Below are 18910 nucleotides of genomic sequence, written 5' to 3'. Positions count from 1 at the left end.
GCACCACCGCAGCACCAACCTCCGACGGACTACCACGCACTCTGCCACCAAGTATTTCGTTTTGGCAGAGTTTATGACAAGCCCTAATCTCGCAGCTTCCCTCCTGAGAGGTCCGGAGGCCTCTTCCACAGCTCTACGGTTGATACCAATGATGTCGATATCGTCCGCAAAACCGAGAAGCATGTGCGACTTCGTGATGATGGTGCCGCTTCTCTGCACACCAGTATAGCACCTTTCAATGCGATGTTGAACAATAAGTTCGACAGCCCGTCACCCTGCTTCAAACCATCTAACGTCACGAACGAGTCCGATATCTCACCGGCTATCCTGACGGTTGATGTAGAACCTTCAAGGGTGACACGTATCAGCCTAATCAGCTTTGTTGGGAAGCCATGTTCAATCATAATCTGCCATAACTCATTTCTTTTGACTGAATCGTACGCTGCCCTGAAATCTATAAACAGATGGTGCGTCTGCATTTATCGAGGATTTGTCGCAAGGTAAACATTTGGTCCGTCGTGGAGCGCCCCCCTCGAAAACCGCATTGGTACTCGCCAACAAAGGCCTCCTGCAACGGCCTCAGTCTGTGGAACAGGATGCGGGAGAGAATTTTGTACACGAAATTGAGATGTGTTATGCCCCGATAATTGCTACAGTCCAGGCGATGGCCTTTTTTGTAGATCGGGCATATGATCCGATGGATGGCACGATACAGCTGTTCGCTCACCGGCTATCCTGACGGTTGATGTAGAACCTTCAAGGGTGACACGTATCAGCCTAATCAGCTTTGTTGGGAAGCCATGTTCAATCATAATCTGCCATAACTCATTTCTTTTGACTGAATCGTACGCTGCCCTGAAATCTATAAACAGATGGTGCGTCTGCATTTATCGAGGATTTGTCGCAAGGTAAACATTTGGTCCGTCGTGGAGCGCCCCCCTCGAAAACCGCATTGGTACTCGCCAACAAAGGCCTCCTGCAACGGCCTCAGTCTGTGGAACAGGATGCGGGAGAGAATTTTGTACACGAAATTGAGATGTGTTATGCCCCGATAATTGCTACAGTCCAGGCGATGGCCTTTTTTGTAGATCGGGCATATGATCCGATGGATGGCACGATACAGCTGTTCGCTCCCGACTTTGAAGAGTTCGGCGGGAATGCCGTCCTTCCCGGCTGCCTTGCAGTTTCTCAGCTCCTTCACTGCTTTCTTCACCTCGTCCATGGATGGTGGATCCATAGCTTGACCATCATTCTCAATAGTCATCCTGCTCCTTTCGACTCCACTGTTTCCCTCACCGTTCAACAGCACACTGAAGTGTTCCTTCCAACGCCTGGCCACCTCTGTTTTATCGGTTATCAGGTTCCCTTCCCTATCGTTGCACATGACAGGGGCTGACACGTTTCGATTCCTGATTCCGTTGACCTTCTTGTAGAAGCTCCTCGTATCGTGCCTGGAGAAGCAACCTTCCGCCTCCGCTAGAAAACGCTCCCAATGCTGTCGTTTCTTCCTGGCGCGGTTCTTCTCTTCCGTCACTCGCTGGCACTCAGCGTCAAACCACTCATTGGGCGCAGCTGCCGCAGTTGTACCCCACACTTCTCGCGCTGTAGTGCTGATCGAACTGTGGATGTGCCTCCACTGTTCATTCAGGTACTCTGCAGCCGCTCCTTCAGTGATAGCCGCTGGATGTTCAACTGCATCCTCCTCGTTGCCTTGGATTCCAGCACGTTGGACAGCCAGGCGCGGATTTTGGCTACTATGAGATAGTGATCCGAGTCAACGTTCGGTCCTCTGAACGACCTCACGTCTGTAACGTCTGGAAAGTGCCGTCCATCAATCAGAACGTGGTCAATTTGAGAGCAAAGCTCTCCATTCGGGTGCATCCAGGTGTGCTTACGTATGTTCCGGCGTGCAAAATAAGTGCTACATATAGCCATCCCCCTAGCTGCAGCGAATTTAACAAGCCTCAGGCCATTGTCGTTCGTAGTAGAATGGAAGCTTTCCCTACCAGTTACGGGGCGGAAGAAGTCTTCCTGCCCGACCTGTGCATTTGCATCTCCGATGACAATCTTTATATCGTGTCCTGGGCACTCATTGTAAGTCTTTTCCAGGAGCTCATAGGACTCCTCCTTTTCGTCATCGGATTTCTTGTTGGTCGGTGCGTACACATTTATTAGGCTGTAGTTGAAGAATTTGCCGTTAATTCTCAACACGCATATACGGTCACTGATCGGCCTCCAGCTAATGACACGCTTCATCTGTTTTCCAATTAGCACGAAACCGACTCCTCTTTCTGCTTTCACGCCGCCGCTATAGTAGATGTGGTACTTAAATGAAGTGTCCGCAATAGGATCTACTGCTCGGAATTCGCGTTCTCCCGATTTCGGCCACCACACCTCTTGGATAGCTGTAACCTCCACATTCACCTTCCGCAGCTCTCTAGCCAGGATACTTGCGCGTGCCGGTTCGAGTAGAGTCCTTACATTCCAAGTACCGAGTTTTCAATAATCGTTGTCCTTTTTCGTTCGCCTAGGTCCATGCCGATTATTCCGTTCCGTATTTATATCTGGATTGTTCGTAGTATTTAATATTCAGTATGCTCCTTACTAGAGCTGCGATACCTAGTCTCGCGACGGGGCTGCCGTCTTTGATATAGCTGGCGAGACACCGCGTTTCATGATTCAGCTGCCCGCTCCGGATCAGACGCTGTTGTACGCCGCCCCTAACATGGGGAAACAGCCGCGTACGTTCCCCCTTCCCAGTCAGCATACGACCAAAGTTTCCACCGGGGTTGGTTACCCGAACTCCGCTAAGGTTACTCGTATCCCGGTCTGCACCACGTGGAGGTTGGGATAGGAGTTGCTGGACAGAGGTGAATGACCAGAATAGGATCTCAAGTGACACGTGTTCAACCATTCGCCAACCAATTGGAAAAAAAATTTGGAAAAAATATACACAGAAAAAACTTGCTATTGGTTTTTAATTTGTAATACAAATTATAAGCTTAATTAGTAAGAAAACTCATATTAAAAGAAACGAAGCTTTTTCTAAAACATAGTTTTTTTTCATCCTGCAGCAAGCAATATAAGTTTCTAATTGGTATCGAGTTGATATGGTAAAAATAAATAAATGGAGATGCTGTACAGAACCCAGAGTACGCCTCCACAAATCTCGGTCAGCTCCTCTTACATCCGCTGCTCGGTCATTCTCGGGTATACGCCTGCGCCACACTCCAGATTCTTGTCTGCACCGAGTATTGATTGTAGGATTTTACGTCGAAGATCCCAAGCGCTTGCCGATCGGTTTTCTTCCACGTCCATGGTTCATGTCCATAAAGCGCCACCGGAAGGATCAGCGATCAGCGACCGCAAATTTCGCTCGAATCTGTAGGCTGCGACGCCTAAGCTGGCTATGCTCTGTTCCCTGCTGTAGTTCGTCCACACGTTATCGTCACACTTCGAAAGAAACCTCATCCATCATCGCCACAGTACCCAGTACCGCCCGTAAGACTCTCATGCTTTCTTCCAGCAACCTTACTTACCTAGCAGGCTAGAGCCGGCCTATCGACGACGTGTCCGGCCTATCGCAATCTGTTAACTTTAACCAGATGTGCAATGGGGGTCTCTCGTAGCAGCGCCTGCAGCTCATAGTTCATGCGTCTACGCCATTCCCCGTTTTTAGTCTGTACTTCACCGTAGATGGTTCGCAGTACATTCCGTTCGACAACTCCAAGGGCGCTAAGGTTGCCGTCTCTAGCCCATAGATGACCACCGGTCTAACTGGTGTTTTGTACAGTTTTGTACCACTCGGTTGGATCCTAGCGTTTTACAAAGCGCAAAGAGGCACGGTTTTAAGTAAACGAACTCGTCTACCACCTCAAGCTCATCGCGGTCTACGATGATCCGGGGTGGGAGGCTAACATTGTTCTCCTTGGAGCCTCTTCATATAATTTGTTTTTGACGCATAGATCAGCAGTCCAATAAGCTCAGCTTCCGCTTTTAGTCTGGTGTAGGTTTCCTCCACCGTCGCAAAGTTTCGTGCTATGATGTCGTAGTTATCAGCGAAGCCTTCAAGCTGAACCCGCTTCGTGAAAATCGTGCCACTCATGTTAAGAGCTGCGTTGCGAATTTTCACTGCTCATTTTTTAAAAATCTATTTTTTTGTATAAAAACTACAAAAGATTACTTAAACAATAAAACCATGTAGATGGTGTCCGATCATGTAGAAATCAACGAAAAAGAAGTGACGACATATTTTTTTTGAAAGACAAATTTGTTATCTACAACTTTGCCGAAGACGCTATGCCAATCAAACAAATCGTTTTGGCTATTTGTAATAGGGCATTTTTTCAAAAAAAAAAAAACTTTTTTTCCTGATTTCTCTATGATCGGACCAGTTCCGTTGTGGAGGTAATCTTTTGTAGTTTTTAAACATGAAAATAGATTTCAAAAAAAGGGGCTTTTTTGTATATTTTTTTTTCGGAAAGACAAAAATGTTCTTTACAACTTTGCAGAAGACGTCTTACTGATCGAACCAACTGTTTTGTAACATTTGTAATCATCAATACCTCTTCAAAATAGCATTTTAAACAGCTTCCCTTAAATGAGTCATGTTCCAAAAATCAAACCAATTGCACAAAATGGCAGCTTTTGCCCACAGTAACCTCTATGCAAGCTTTCAGCCAAATCAAAAATGGTCGGTTAAATTGGTTGCCGTTTTTTTTTGTTGAATTGCTCCGTCAGTTAATTCTGTTGCAACAAGGCTCGCTATTGGCTTGAGATTAAAACCCGTACAACCAGCACGTGAAAGTAACCAGCGGTATTCTGAGCGTTTTAAAACTAGACTTCGCCTGAAACCAAAGTTAACCGAGACATCATGATTTTTTTGTGTATATACATATTCTGATTTGATTGGATTGCATTTGACAATTTTGGAATATTTAGTTTTGAATGTTTGGAGTAATGGTGCTGTTGGCTACCAAAATTTATTTGTTCAGAGTCAGAAATATTTTCAGCAGAAATTATCAAGATATTTTTTTTTCTAAAAATTTAAGTGTTTGTGTGAGTTTATTTCAACAAATGATAAATTCCTAATGAAAAAGGCTAGGTCTCACCGCCAGGTGGATTATTTACGTTTTTTTCTACTTTAAATGAAAGCACTATCTTTTCTCTTTGAAACAACGTGCTGTTTGTAGAGGGTTAAATCCCCGATTTCAGAAGTATAGGTCAATGAAATGAATAACTCGAAGTACAACTATTTAGCAACCGTTTGACCTCTTGGCGCCCAAGCCACTATCTTAAATCATTTAGATATCCTTTACGAAAGGCCTTGTGTCACGCGTGGGCTGGTTTTACTAAGAATTACCGACGTGGAGAAAAGGAAGTTGCAGGGCAATATGCAATGCCAAAATTTTAGTAGAAATCTAAGTTTTTGAGATGCAATTTTCTATAAATACGCCATTTTCAAAAATCAGAATGTACTAAAAACCTGTGGAAGAGCCATGTGTCTTCGTTTCAGGTTTTCCTGCAACCAGTCGGTAGAAAAGGTAAAATGTTTTCGTTGCAAGAACCATAAATGTTGTGTCTTGTCTCATAAATGCTTGTTTTAGAATTAAGTACTTTCAGGACGGTGGTAAATAAAGGAGTATTGTGGTCACGATTACTTTCTAGTTGGTCTCGAGATAAGATGCTGAAATGACAAGCCAGTTATCATATTTTGAATCTCGGCTGGTAGATTCCGTTAGAGTCAGTAGCATTGTAACCCAGCAATCGTCCAGTACTCTAACGGTTGGCTGCGAAGTCTGTGTCGAAGCAAGTTTTACGTTTTACATTTTTCCAAGAAATAACAGAGTCTATCATGCTTATTACAGCTTAATTTTCTTTTGCCTCAGAAATATTCAATATTCGGTTTACTCGATGCTGTCATACGACATTTATCCTTAAAATTTCATGTTAAAGATTCAATTGCACTGGAATAATAAAGTACTTTCCTTTGCTTTAAATCCTTTTCACTTCCGTTAAATCCCATTTAAAGACGACATTTCAGTGAAACACGGTCTATGGTTTAATAATGATTTCAATTCATAGAAGATATTCTTAACATCCAAGCGTATCAAGTAGTAAACAAGCATTTTTGTTTCTCCTTTCCTCTACAGCCCTCAACTCGACCGGAGTCGGATTTCACCCTGGACCTGCCCCGTGCCGAACAACTGCGGGCCAAGATGAAGAAGGAAAAGCAGTTCCGCAGTCGGTGCCGCTGGTTTTTCTACCTCCTGAGTGTAGTGTTTTTCCTATTGTCCGTGATGGTAGTTAGCTTGATACTGACTCGGGGCAAGCGGATGTTCGGCAGCATGATATGAAGATGATGGTTGCTTCCTCAATGGTGCTGCTTTCCTGTGTCTGTCGTTTGGCCGGTTGTCTGCCTACTGGGAGGACCTCTAACGATGCCATCGGTGCTGTGTTGTGCTTTTTTAGCGATTACTTAGTGTATTTGGTTGTCTTCTAGCGGCATTCGTATGATATGCACCGCCAAGGGGGTATCCGAGAACTGCCCTGTTTCATATTTTAATCATGTAGACAAATTTTACTAGTATTTATTAGGCGTTAGATAGGATCTTGAACATGCTATTTCGGATGATAATTAAATCGATATGGTGACAAACCAGTCGCACGAATTAGTTTGATTGGAAACGAGCCTTAAAGCTTCGTATAATGAAAGTTCGACGGTGCGGTTTGGGTAAACACGGTAAATGAGTTGCTGTTTCAAGATTGATTTTTTATTGATGGAATGAATCTTTTAATGTCACTGTTTGCTAAAATTAACTCATCTGCGTTTCAAGAAAATTTATTCAATTACTGTGAGATACTCAAAATTGAGTTTTTTTTTCTCTAAACAAAAATATTTCGCTGCGAAAAAGATTTTTGATTGAGATTTGTAGAAATAATCGATTTAGTTTCGAGCACTGATTTGTGAAGTTTGTGATACAGTGGAAAGAACACCGACATTTAATATTACGATGAATTGAAGCCATTTGAGTTTCAGACTGGTACGACGAGCTTGAAGGTGTTTTTTTGTAATGCACCAAGAACTGCTGTTGGTTTTCTTACAGATTTTGCTGCAGAAGAAACAGGGTAGGGAACATATTCTAAGCAGCTTTAGAAACTCAAATTCAGTTCTCTATCGTTTTGTCTGTCAGAAATTGTTTTCAGATTGTAAAACTAAGTTAGCAAACTTTAACAATAATCAATTAAAGGTACCAATAGAGGGACACTATTCCAATCACCCCGAACCTATTTTAAGCAGTTTCCATCTGTTTTGCAGGCGTTTTTTTCAGCACCCGAAGTGGCTCCTGAATGGCTGCAATATAGGTCGATTTGTTTCGAATGATGTTTGTTCACAGATTTCTTTGTGTTAACCGGTTTTTCTTATATTCGTCAGACAGCTAGACATTCAAGGTTTTCGTTTCCATCATTGAAATTGTCGATATTGATCAAAATGCAAGAGTTTTAGGCCTGTTTTCTTCGACTGATTAAAATAGGCGCTACTTGTTAAGCCGTTCTTTACCCTACCACGATTCAAAAGGATATTGTTTTATTTCGTTGTTTAGCAAAAATTTTTTCAGACGTTCGCTTTGTTTATATGAATGTCAATCTATCCAAAAGAAGTGGTTCAGTTTTTTTTCTATTTTATAGCCCGATAAAGTATACTGTTATGGCACAACGAAATGAACTGATCATGATTTTGTTTTCAAGGCAGTTCTTAAGTTTTTGCACGCGACTCAACAGTTTACATGAAAAGTTTTCTGTTCGGGATTTTCACATCTACCAATTAACAGTTGGGATTTATTTAATTGACTCATTCAGCACTGATGAGAATTACAGAAAATTTATACTATATACCTACAATAAAAGACTGCTCTACCGTATTGTCAATAGACTTACATTTGCAAACTTCAAAGAAGTTTTCTACACACCTAAAATTACCGTTTGCAAAACACGACATGAAATCCTGCTGAAACTGCTTTAAACACGCTATTTCACTGGCGCTCGTATCGCGATTATATTGTAATCATTTTCCTCCTCCAGGTATAACCAGAACAATTAAAAGCACATTTGCCTTCGAAAACGTAGGGGCACCGTGCGTACCCGGCCATCATAACACAATTAAAAAGGATTCGTTTCCTACACCTGCAAATGGCATGTTCAATTTCTCCCCGGGCGTACGACACCCGCGGGAATGAAAACCAGAAAAGGTGAAGCAGCCCACAAAAGGATTCTAGGTGGTAAATAAAATCGAAAGTAGGTAGATATTTGAAAAAAGAAAATAAAAAGTTAGTTGGACGCCCGTACTGTGCTTGGCAACGATTGGTGCTCAGAACCGTAAACAAATAGGAACAAAAAGATGAATCAAACGTGACGTAAACGGTGGAGAATAGCTTGTTTGGTTAAAATGAATGAATAACGATTACCCGTGTCTAGTAAAATGGAATTGTAACCTAATGGAAAGATCGCTCCCGCCATTGAATGTACTAATCTTGTTTCGTGACTAGCTTACTGCTACTGAGTCAATTAAAGAACCATCATGGAAAAATAATAAAATGAAAGTGTATTGATCCAATTTTCGAAGATTATGATTGATGTTGAAGTGATTTATTTGAATAGAAAAGTAGAAAAGCAAAAAAATAGAAATAAGAACGCATTAGTTTAGTCGGTATTTCATTCATTATTGACCAGTTTTCAAGCTGATAATATGATTAAAAGGATATTATTTCATTTTGCCTTGCAGTTCAATCGAACAATTAAAGCCACTACGCCTGAACGAAGTAACGAGGCAATCGGGTGCATTAAACTAATTAGTTTTTTCGTTTCTAAATAGAGGAAAACGTATTTGTTTTTTTTTTCCAAAATTAGGATGTAATCAGATGACAAAAGGTGAGATTGGTTGGTTACAATTTGAGTAGGACACCTAGAGGGTTACCAAGAAGACATTTTTCTGAAGAGTACGGACAGTGATAATGAACAAATAAACAATACTTGAAATAATTCTTTGCCACATGCAGCGGCGGAATAACATATTGCTAACAACGTTATTGTGATTTAGTCATTTAGTTTCGTAAGATACGCTCTGCCACGTGAAAGGCAGCAATATTTGTAAATATGTAGGCTACTGAGAAAGTTTATTCCGAGTAAAAAGCGCAATTGTGAGTTCGACGATTTACGAATAAAATATTGAAGATGTTGCTTCGCTTCAATAATATGGAAAGAAATCCTTGAAATAAATCTTATATCTACGTAGCTATGTACCATAAAAAACAATCAATTAGCTGTGCTGTCATCATCCGGAGAGATAACCATATCAAGCGGGAAGTCATGTACATCAGTGGGTAGAACATCATCTGCTACGATCTGTTCACGGAATGCAACACCCACCAGATAAGTTTTCCGAGCATTGGGTCTCGTCGTGTTCGGATATTTGGAAAAGTAATCGCGTAAATAGCGGTCATAATATCCACCTCCGTGACCGAGACGGCGTCCGTTGCGGGTGAAGGCTACACCAGGTATGATGAAAAGATCTAGGCTAGCTGAAGGATAAAAAATAAATGGAAATGCTGAACATGAGTAGTTTGAACAGGTTGAAAATTTGGAAACCTTTTCTGGCATTAATTTTAAATAGGAAAATAATAAAAGATTTTATGTAAAGTTGAAATGAGTCTAAAGTATGATATCGCTTTTCCGAAGTGTGAATTTTAATTTATGTGCACGGCAATCACGTACCGCGACTAAGCGGATAATAACTGTATCCCCTGTGTGTTTATTTTTGCTCGTCAGAAAACCATCAGGAAAAAGATCCTAAAGTTTCACATAGTTTTCTAACTTTTATATATCTGCAGAAAGAGTGCAATTTGCTGAGCTAAACGAGATTTTTGGAAAATGTTTATCGGTTTTCTTCGATTTTTAAATGAAGAATAAAAATCTGCTCGTAATGCCTCAAATGACATTTCTCCCATATACCGTACATGAGCGAAGTGTCATTTAGGATATTTCGAGCAGTTCTGCATTTAAAACCAATTGGCACCATTTAAAAAAGATGCGTTTTCTAAGCAAAACGTGATTTTCATTGTTTATCATTGTTATTTGATTTTTAAATAAGGAATAAAAAACTGCTCGAAATGTCGTAAATGACAGTTCGCCTATGTACGGTACGTGGGCGAAATGTCAAAATATTTCGAGCAGTTTTTTATTATTTATTCAAAAATCGAAAGACAATAAATATTTTTTAAAAATCACGTTTCAGAAAATTACACTCCTTCAGTTGAGTCATAAAAATCAGGAAACCTTGTAAAACTTTAGGACCCAATTGAGTAGTTTGAGTAAATAATTAGATTAGTTTTTTGACTGTTTCATGTTAACACATCTTTTATTTTAGACGGCACAATAAGCGACAGAAACGAGAGTGCAAAAGTATTTTGGCTTGTTATTTCTTTGAAGAAATTTTCATAATGTGATGTACAAACCATGGAGAAAACTTGTACACTGATTTTAGCAAAGTTTGTATGTACCCCTAGCAAAGCAAAATCTTAGTGTTACATTCGGATTCGTAACTCGACCTTATGTACCCCTAACTCTCTTTAAACAGCAGATGGATATTCATGTTAATAGGATGGCTTGAGCCATATCTGATCAGTCGCAATGGAGTAGTGAAAATGAAATAAACTGCTTCTGGGGTTCCACAAGGTTCTCATTTAGGGTTTCCCGTATTCATCCTATGAGTTAATGATCCGTCCTATATTTTGAGGAAACTTTTCAAACTTTTTGTTCTGGTTGGTCAACTTTATGATATTGGACAAAAATTAAGAATGGCATTGATATCCTAAAATTGAAATACATTATTTTCATCTAATGTAACAAATATCTGCTACGAGAAAATATTGCCCTTGCATGACTATTTAGACTTCTGTGATAATCATTCATTGCCCAACTCCTTATTTCGCTCTATAAAATTGACTCCTCAGTAGCGCAGTGGCAGTTATTTTGGGTTCAATGTAGGTTTTGTTGTTTATTTACAACATTAAGTATATATTTTTGAGTAGCTTTAGTTGAAAATTAGGTTGAATTATCAAAAGTGTTACATGATTGATTGGGCGATACTGAGTATCGATACTTTCTCAATTGTCATTGTATCGATACTAGACTTCACGGTTTCAAGTATACTAGATTAATATGTATACTGCCCCTGTTTACATAGTTGACGTAGAAGCCAAAATGACCAAAATGCACTATTTTGTTGATTCAGCTTCCTTTCCCTAAGCTACATACACTACAAACAAAAAGAAAACCATTTTGTTCTGAAACTTTTGAGAAATATTGGAAAAACGTTTTGGCGTAACTGCGAATTGGTTGCAAAAAATGGCGTCACTCCATACAAGGTGCAATTGTTTATGTGAAGTCGTTTCATTCGACTGTCTTACTACTGTCTGTTTGTCTAAATTACGTCGTTTAACTCGACAAATATTCCATGGAAAGGTGTAAAGGTGAAAGTGGGATTGAATAATTGTATTGTATATTAATACTTTCACAAAACACTCAGCCTCAGAAAGGTGTGAAGTCACCGTGTCCTTTCCCCTTACTAGTGGATATTTGCATCAGATGAAATAATAAAAACGTGTGTGTATACCGTGCTGGATCGAAACCCGTACAGTATCGAAATCCGTACACCTTGATGTTTTTCTTCAGTTTTAAGCATTATAAAAGTGAAAATTCATATGATAGTTACATGTACATATCCGTTGAGTTGTTGGCCTACAGTAAAAATAAACTATGCGCCAGTAGGCCATGAAATAAAAATATTAAAAATGAAAAATCAATCGTGTATCGGTTTCAGTTGTCATTTCGTTGTATCGTTAGAGAATTTACTAAGGAAACGTTCTTCAGATAAAAACGATTTTCAAGTGGGATATGAGTGTTTTACTCTGTGAATCTTTTCAAAATTGATGGAAAAGGTAAGTCTTTGTCATTTTCGAACTGAATCTTGCCTAATAAATAGTGTAAGTTGTATTTATTCAACAAAAACTGTGCCGTACGAATTTTGATTCTTGTTATTTGCTTGAATCAAAATCCGTACAGCGTGTGTATCATGCATATATTGTTGAACTTTCTTCTAGTTTTCAGCATATAATGGAAGAAAACAAGTATAAATATACGGCAAACAATTTTAAACGAGCTGTGACTGAGGTGCACAAGGGAAAGTCGTACCGGGAAGCTTCGAGAGGTTCCGGCGTTCCGGTTACTACGAAACGCTACGAAAATTTCACTATTTCAGCTGATATCAAAAATTTGAAAACCGTGTGAATATTTAGGAGCCAGTTGATCCTTAAATATACTTATTCGGTAATTTAAAGATAAATTATAAATAAAAGATGTTCATTTTTGTACTTCTTCATCTATACGGAGTTTGAATTATTGTTGTATGGACTTTGATCCAGTCTATATCGCGTGTGTGTGGATTTCGATTCAAAAGTGTACGGGTTTTGATTCAGACAAAAAATTGTGTACGAATTTCGATTCAAAACATGTTCTATTTAAACATGATTTTTTCGAGTTTCGGAGTGATTTTAATCATTTTGCTGGAAAATAATGATAAAATATAAGTAGACCTATAACTAAACATGTCAGTTTAAAGCAATAAGTGATTTCTTGATTAGCTTAGGTGTACGGATTTCGATCCAGCACGGTAATACGGTGGGTAAACTTAATCGATTTGCCAGAACGTTTTTAAGGTTCTATTTGGGGCCCCAAACAATCCTGACACTACCGGAAGTGAATTGATCGATAGCTCTCTAGAAAGAAACATGCGCAAATGTTTTCCTGTACTAATTTTCATACAAATTTATGTACATGCATATGTAATGCACCAATCAGAGGCACCAGAAATTCATATCCGGCAAGTTTAGAATTGTCTGGGGGCTTAATTGAACCAAAGAAAAACTTTGTCCTGGCTCTGTGCTGTCAAGTTTACATTTTTCCATGTAACGATTACCCACCTTAGCGTAAATGTAAGTCTTTATGCATGTGTGTGTGTGTGTGTGTGTGTGTGTGTGTGTGTGTGTGTGTGTGTGTGTGTGTGTGTGTGTGTGTGTGTTTGTATGTGTGTTTGTGCGTGTTTGTCTAATTGAAACTGCCGATGGACAATAACTGACGTTTGACCGAAACACGGTTGATAAAACTGAATCAACTGCGAGGCAGAGTAGGAAGTAGTCAAGTTTTTACGCCAAGCTATGCGAACAATCTGCGAGAAAAATACATTTTTATTCGCATAAACTGGCGTAGCGGTTTTTCTGGATCAATTACCACGGGCCGACTCATATAATCCATGGGGCCTCTTTTCAAACATCAATCTTCATAAAACTGACAGACTATTTTGTTGAAATTGTATCTCAATATAATGATTTGGGTTTAAATAACAAAAACTCGTTTTTCTCGCAATGATGGTGTTGGTTGTTACGTCAACTATGTAAACAGGGGCAGTATAGGTATCAAGCACTGACCATTGCTGGAGTGATTTCTTATTAACCTACCAAGGTAGCAGTCATGATAGCGTATCTTTGTCTATATAATTAAATGTTTCCGTCCAGCGTTTCGATATCGCTAGTATCGATACCTATCACCCAAACTGCGGAATCGTTTGCGAGATTCGACTGTGATAATCGTGAATTTCGGGGTAGTCCAATTTGGCGTAAAAGGCGCAATATTGAAAGTGTATCTATATTTTCTGTAGTGCAAAACCACACCAAATGATCTGAAACTACGTAAAAATTTAATATACCACGTTTGATTTGAATGAAATTTTGCACTCGTATTTGGCTCAGTAAACTGAGTATTTTCTGCGGGTGGATAGATTTTTGAGACTCAATAGTAAGTTTCTAAAAGAGCGTATGTATTAGATGGCATAGGCTTTTATCTTAAAGCATTCAAAGCATTGTAGCTCAGAAACCTTTATTTCTGTTGTAAAACTGTTAGAGAATGAACTGTAGGGAATGAATGCTGCCTTGTAAAAAATGCACGGACATTTTTTGTTAAAACTAAACAATCTCCAAACCTTGTTGAAACGCAGATTTCGACCTCTGATGGGTCGCTCAATGCTTGCTTTCTTTAGCACAGTCGACAGAATATTAAACCTAGTTAACCGGAAATGAACGTTTTGGGCTATATTAAAACCTGCTTCTACTCTAATCAATCGGTTTACTACTGGATGGCCACTAAGACAGTCTTAACTAAGTAGCAGCGAGTAGCAGCAGAAGCGATGGCTGAAAGCAGCAGAGGCAGCGGTACTAGCAGCGGGTACCAGCAGCGGTAGTAGTGGTAGCAGCGTAAGCGGTAGGTGCAGCGGCACTTTCTCTAGTATATCCCTTTGTACGGTAGTGGCAGCAACAGCGGTATGTGCATTGGCTAGCACTTCCTTCAGTGAAAAGCGTTGCCATATTTTGGCACCCAAGCACAAACATAAAACTACGTTTTTGGGACGCTGGCAATCAAAGCTTACCACTGTGTTATCAGACGGATGCCTTACTCCCACTGCCGGGGATTGCAAAAAGATGCGATCAGCATCATATCCCATATTAAATTGAGCAACAAACTGTTAAGGACAAATAAAAATATTTAATTCCAACTAATAATACTTAATTTTCGGGTACCAGCAAGCGTTTTTATACACCGTAGTTTTTTTTTTTTCGAGAAGATAAAGTTACTATTCACAGATTTTTCGAAGCACCGATCAAACCAAACCGTCTGGCTCATAAGCCATTTATAACACAGTGCAACAAAAATTGACTTTTTTTCTGCCTTGGTGTCTATATACAATTTTTTTTGTGTATTTTGATGTGAAAACAAATTTCCTCGACTTTGAACATATTTCAACAATGGCGCCATTTTGAATTTTTGAGAAATTGAAAATTTTCGATGTTTTTTCGACGCCATTTTGTTTTAAGACCAAATATCAAAATTCTAAGAGTTTGTCCACATATTATCTCCCTTGCTGTTCGAAGAAGTCGTCTCCATTCAACTCGGTCCATGGCTGCAGCTCGCCAGCCATGTCGTCTGCGGAGGCCCCGTAGGTCGTCTTGCACTTGATCGAGCCACCTTGCTCGCTGCGCGCCCCGTCGCCTTGTTCCAGTCGGACATCCTAACGACATGTCCAGCCCACCGTAGTCTCCCGATTTTCGCCGTTTGAACGATGATTGGTTCTCCCAGCAGCTGATGCAATTCGTGGTTCATCCGCCTTCGCCATGATCCATCTTCCATATGCACTCCACCACAGATGGTACGCAACACCTTTCGTTCGAAAACCCCACGAGCATAGTACAGGTTTCGTGGCCGTAGAGGACTACCGGTCTGACCAGTGTTTTGTAGATGGTTAACTTCGTGCGGCGGCGGATTTTATTCGAGCGGAGCGTCCTCCGGAGTCCAAAGTAGGCACGATTTCCTGCCATTAGGCGTCGACGAATCACTATGCTGGTGTCGTTGTCAGCAGTCACCAGTGAGCCCAGGTACACGAACTCGTCTACCACTTCGATTTCATCACCGCTAATATGAATTCGTGGCGGGAGGTTAACACTGTCTTCTCTGGAACCTCTTCCTCTCATGTACTTGGTCTTCGAAGCGTTTATGGCCAACCCAATTCGTCCGGCTTCAGCCTTCCGTCTGATGTACGTCTCCGTCATCTTTTCAAGGGTTCGTGCTACAATGTCAATGTCATCGGCGAAGCCAAAGAGCTGAACAGACCTTCTAAAAATCGTGCCACTCGTGTCCATCCCTACGTATCACACCTTTCAAAGCGATGTTGAATAGCGAGCACGATAATCCATCACTTTCCGCAACCCTCTTCGAGATTCGAAGGGACCCGAAACTCGAACTACGCACATCACCCGATCCATCGTCGACTTGACCAACCGTGTCAGTTTATCCGGAAAGCCGTAATCGAGCATAATCTGCCATAGCTGGTCTCGAACGATTGTGACGTATGCCGATTGAAAATCGATGAACAAGTGATGTGTGGGCACGTTATACTCACGGCACTTCTGTAGGACCTGCCGTACAGCGAATATTTGGTCCGTGGTGGCGCGGGCACCCATAAATCCCGCTTGGTATTGCCCCACGAATTCTCTTGCAAACGGTGATAGTCGACGGCACAGAATTTGAGAGAGTACCTTGTAGGCGGCGTTCAGCAACGTGATTGCACGGTAGTTGCAGCAATCCAACTTGTCGCCTTTTTTGTAGATGGGGCACACTGTACCCTCCATCCACTCTTCCGGTACTACCTCCTCCTCCCAAATCTTGGCAATAACCCAGTGTAGCGCCTTACCCAGTGATTCACCACCGTGTTTTAACAGCTCGCTGGGGAGTTGGTCAGCTCCAGCGGCTTTATTGTTTTTCAGCCGGCCGATCTCCTCTCTAACCTCCTGGAGGTCAGGGGCTGGGATTCTGTCGTCATCTGCGCGTACACCAAGATCTACTACCACTCCGTCGTCGTCCTCTGCTACATCGCCATTAAGGTGCTCATCGTAGTACTGCTTCCACCTGTCAATCACCTCACACTTGTTCGTAAGAAGGTTGCCGCCCAGGTCCCTGTACATGTCGGCTTGTGGCACATAGCCTTTGCGGGAACAGCTCAGCTTCTCGTAGAACTTTCGTGTGTCATTCGCACGGTTCAGTTCCTCCATCGCCTCGCGATCTCGATCTTCCTCCTGGCGCTTCTTCTTCCGTAAGACCGAGTTTTGCCTGTTCCGTGCGCGTCGGTAGCGCTCCACGTTCGCCCTCGTTTGGTGTTGCAGCATTCTCGCTCGTGCTGCGTTCTTCTCTTCCACTAACTGTTTGCACTCGTCGTCAAACCAGTCGTTTCTGCTGTTCGAAGCCATAGTACCAAGCGCCGCTACAGCAGTACTTCCTATGGCTGATCGAAGGTTCCTCCAGCCATCTTCAAGAGTAGCTGCGCCAAGCTGCTCTTCCGTTGGTAATGCTGCTTCCAGCTGCTGTGCGTACTCCCGTGCAACCTCGGCGTCCCGTAGCTGCCCGATGTTTGGTCACGGTGGGCGACTTTGACGCGTGTTTCGCACTGTCGAAAGTTTTGAGCGCATGCATACTGCAACAAGGTAATGGTCCGAATCAATATTAGCACTGCGATAGGTGCAGGCGTTGATGACGTCAGAGAAGAATTCACTATCGATTAGAACGTGGTCGATTTGGTTCTCCACTTGTAAGTCAGGTAATCTCCAGGTGGCTTTGTGGATGTCTTTGCGGGGGAAGAAGGTACTTCTGACTACCATACCGCGGAAGACTGCAAAGTTCACACATCGTTGGCCGTTATCATTTGATGCGGCGTGCAGGCTATTCGGCCCAATCACCGGTCTGTACATTGCCTCCCGTCCTATCTGAGCGTTCATATCACCGATGACGATCTTAACGTCCCGTTGCGGACAGCTATCATACACCTGCTCCAGCTGCGCATAGAACGCTTCTTTCTCATCGTTGGCTCTTCCTTCGCGTGGGCAGTGCACGTTGATGATGCTGTAGTTGAAGAACCGGCCCTTAATTCTCAACTTACACATCCTCGCACTGATCGGCTGCCACCCGATCACGCGTTGGCGCATCATACCCAGCACTATAAAGCCCGTCCCAAGCTCGTTGGTGGTGCCACAGCTCTGATAAAAGGTAGCTTCTCGATGCCGCTTTTCCATACCTTCTGTCCCGATCAGCAAAGCTCCTGCAGTGCTACGATTTCGAAGTTGCGCGGATTTAGTTCATCATATATGATCCTGTCGCAGCCGTGAAAGCCTACACGCAAAAGTTACAGTGTGCGTAACCAGATCATTTATGAGCGAAATTAGCGCATTTACTGATTAAAATTGGAACCAGTACAACGCATGTGCGTTGGGCATAACGCATTTGATGCTCTAGCGTATTTTGAATGTATTGCGCAGCTCCAACCACTACACTTATAAAGCATCAGCCGATGTTCAGAAGGTTGGCATCGTTAAAACAGTGCAACCAGCAATCAATACTGATAAGTTGGGTACTGACTCGATTGAAGAAATTATTGTCTGATCGATTCACTTTCATGAATCAGGTCATTTGAAAACATCATTCAATCATTAACAATAAACAAAAACATGAGATTAGTCCAAAACATTTTGCATTTAATTATGACTCTGGTTTCATTCACATGCATTCGGTTCTGCGTTACTGGCATCAGCGTCAATAACTTCCGCGGCAACAAGGCTCGCTATTGGCTGTTTCGATTGCTGACGATTTTTAGGGATGCACGAGCCGTTGATACGCACCAGCTCGCGAAAGTAAAGAACGTTTTTTTGAGCGCCTCGAAACTGATCGTTCGCCCGAAGCCGAAGTTTACCGATACATTACGATTTTTGTGTATATGATACATATTCTGATTTTGATCTCTGTCAATGTATTCCTTGTACAACTTTTGCGTTATGCGTATCACGCATTGGTTGTGCGAAGTCAGAGCAAATTCTGTGCGAATTGAAAGGACACATTGGATGATTAAAGTTTGAACTTTTGCGTGTAACGATCTGCAGTTCCATGTATCGAGTTTCCAATCGCAGTCCTCATTTCGTCGCCTAGGTCTGTGCCGATTGTTCCGATCCGTATTAACTTCTTCGATATTTGCAACGTTTGGTGTTTTTCGGGGCGGCTTTTTGGGCCTTCCCCAACCCGCTGTCTCGCCGGAGGGCCATCGTGTCAGCTCTGATTAGAGTCCCACGCTGACACCAGGACGTTGATCAGCCACTCCTAACATGGAGATCAGGCGCTGTTCTGAGCCGCACCAGCTTGGTGAACAGACGCTCGGGTTGGCGAAGCATTTCCTCTACCGCCGAGATATGGTTACAGCGCCAACGAT

At 41.9% G+C, this 18910-nt stretch overlaps 2 protein-coding genes across 11 annotated transcripts in view; one reads left to right on the top strand and one right to left on the bottom strand.

Moving 5' to 3' along the window:
• LOC129722847 (uncharacterized) overlaps positions 1–9235 on the top strand; it is a 148082-nt gene extending 138847 nt beyond the window's left edge. For all 4 annotated transcript variants that reach the window (XM_055676640.1, XM_055676641.1, XM_055676642.1 and 1 more), the window contains exon 4: positions 6153–9235. In XM_055676640.1, coding sequence (XP_055532615.1) covers positions 6153–6356 — 204 coding nt within the window. In that variant the 3' untranslated portion in view covers positions 6357–9235. The remainder of the gene's footprint in view (positions 1–6152) is intronic.
• The window catches only part of LOC129722848 (5-formyltetrahydrofolate cyclo-ligase), a 47722-nt gene continuing 37850 nt past the window's right edge, over positions 9039–18910 (bottom strand). For 5 of the 7 annotated variants that reach the window (XM_055676646.1, XM_055676647.1, XM_055676650.1 and 2 more), the window contains one exon: positions 9039–9578. In XM_055676646.1, the coding sequence (XP_055532621.1) occupies positions 9313–9578 (266 nt within the window). In that variant the 3' untranslated portion in view covers positions 9039–9312. The remainder of the gene's footprint in view (positions 9579–18910) is intronic. The other 2 variants (XM_055676645.1, XM_055676644.1) reach the window with 1 other exon arrangement.

This window comes from Wyeomyia smithii, chromosome 2, assembly GCF_029784165.1.
Source record: "Wyeomyia smithii strain HCP4-BCI-WySm-NY-G18 chromosome 2, ASM2978416v1, whole genome shotgun sequence".
NCBI lineage: Eukaryota > Metazoa > Arthropoda > Insecta > Diptera > Culicidae > Wyeomyia > Wyeomyia smithii.
Note: the sequence above shows the minus strand (reverse complement) of the source record. Positions and strands in the feature narration are given on the sequence as shown.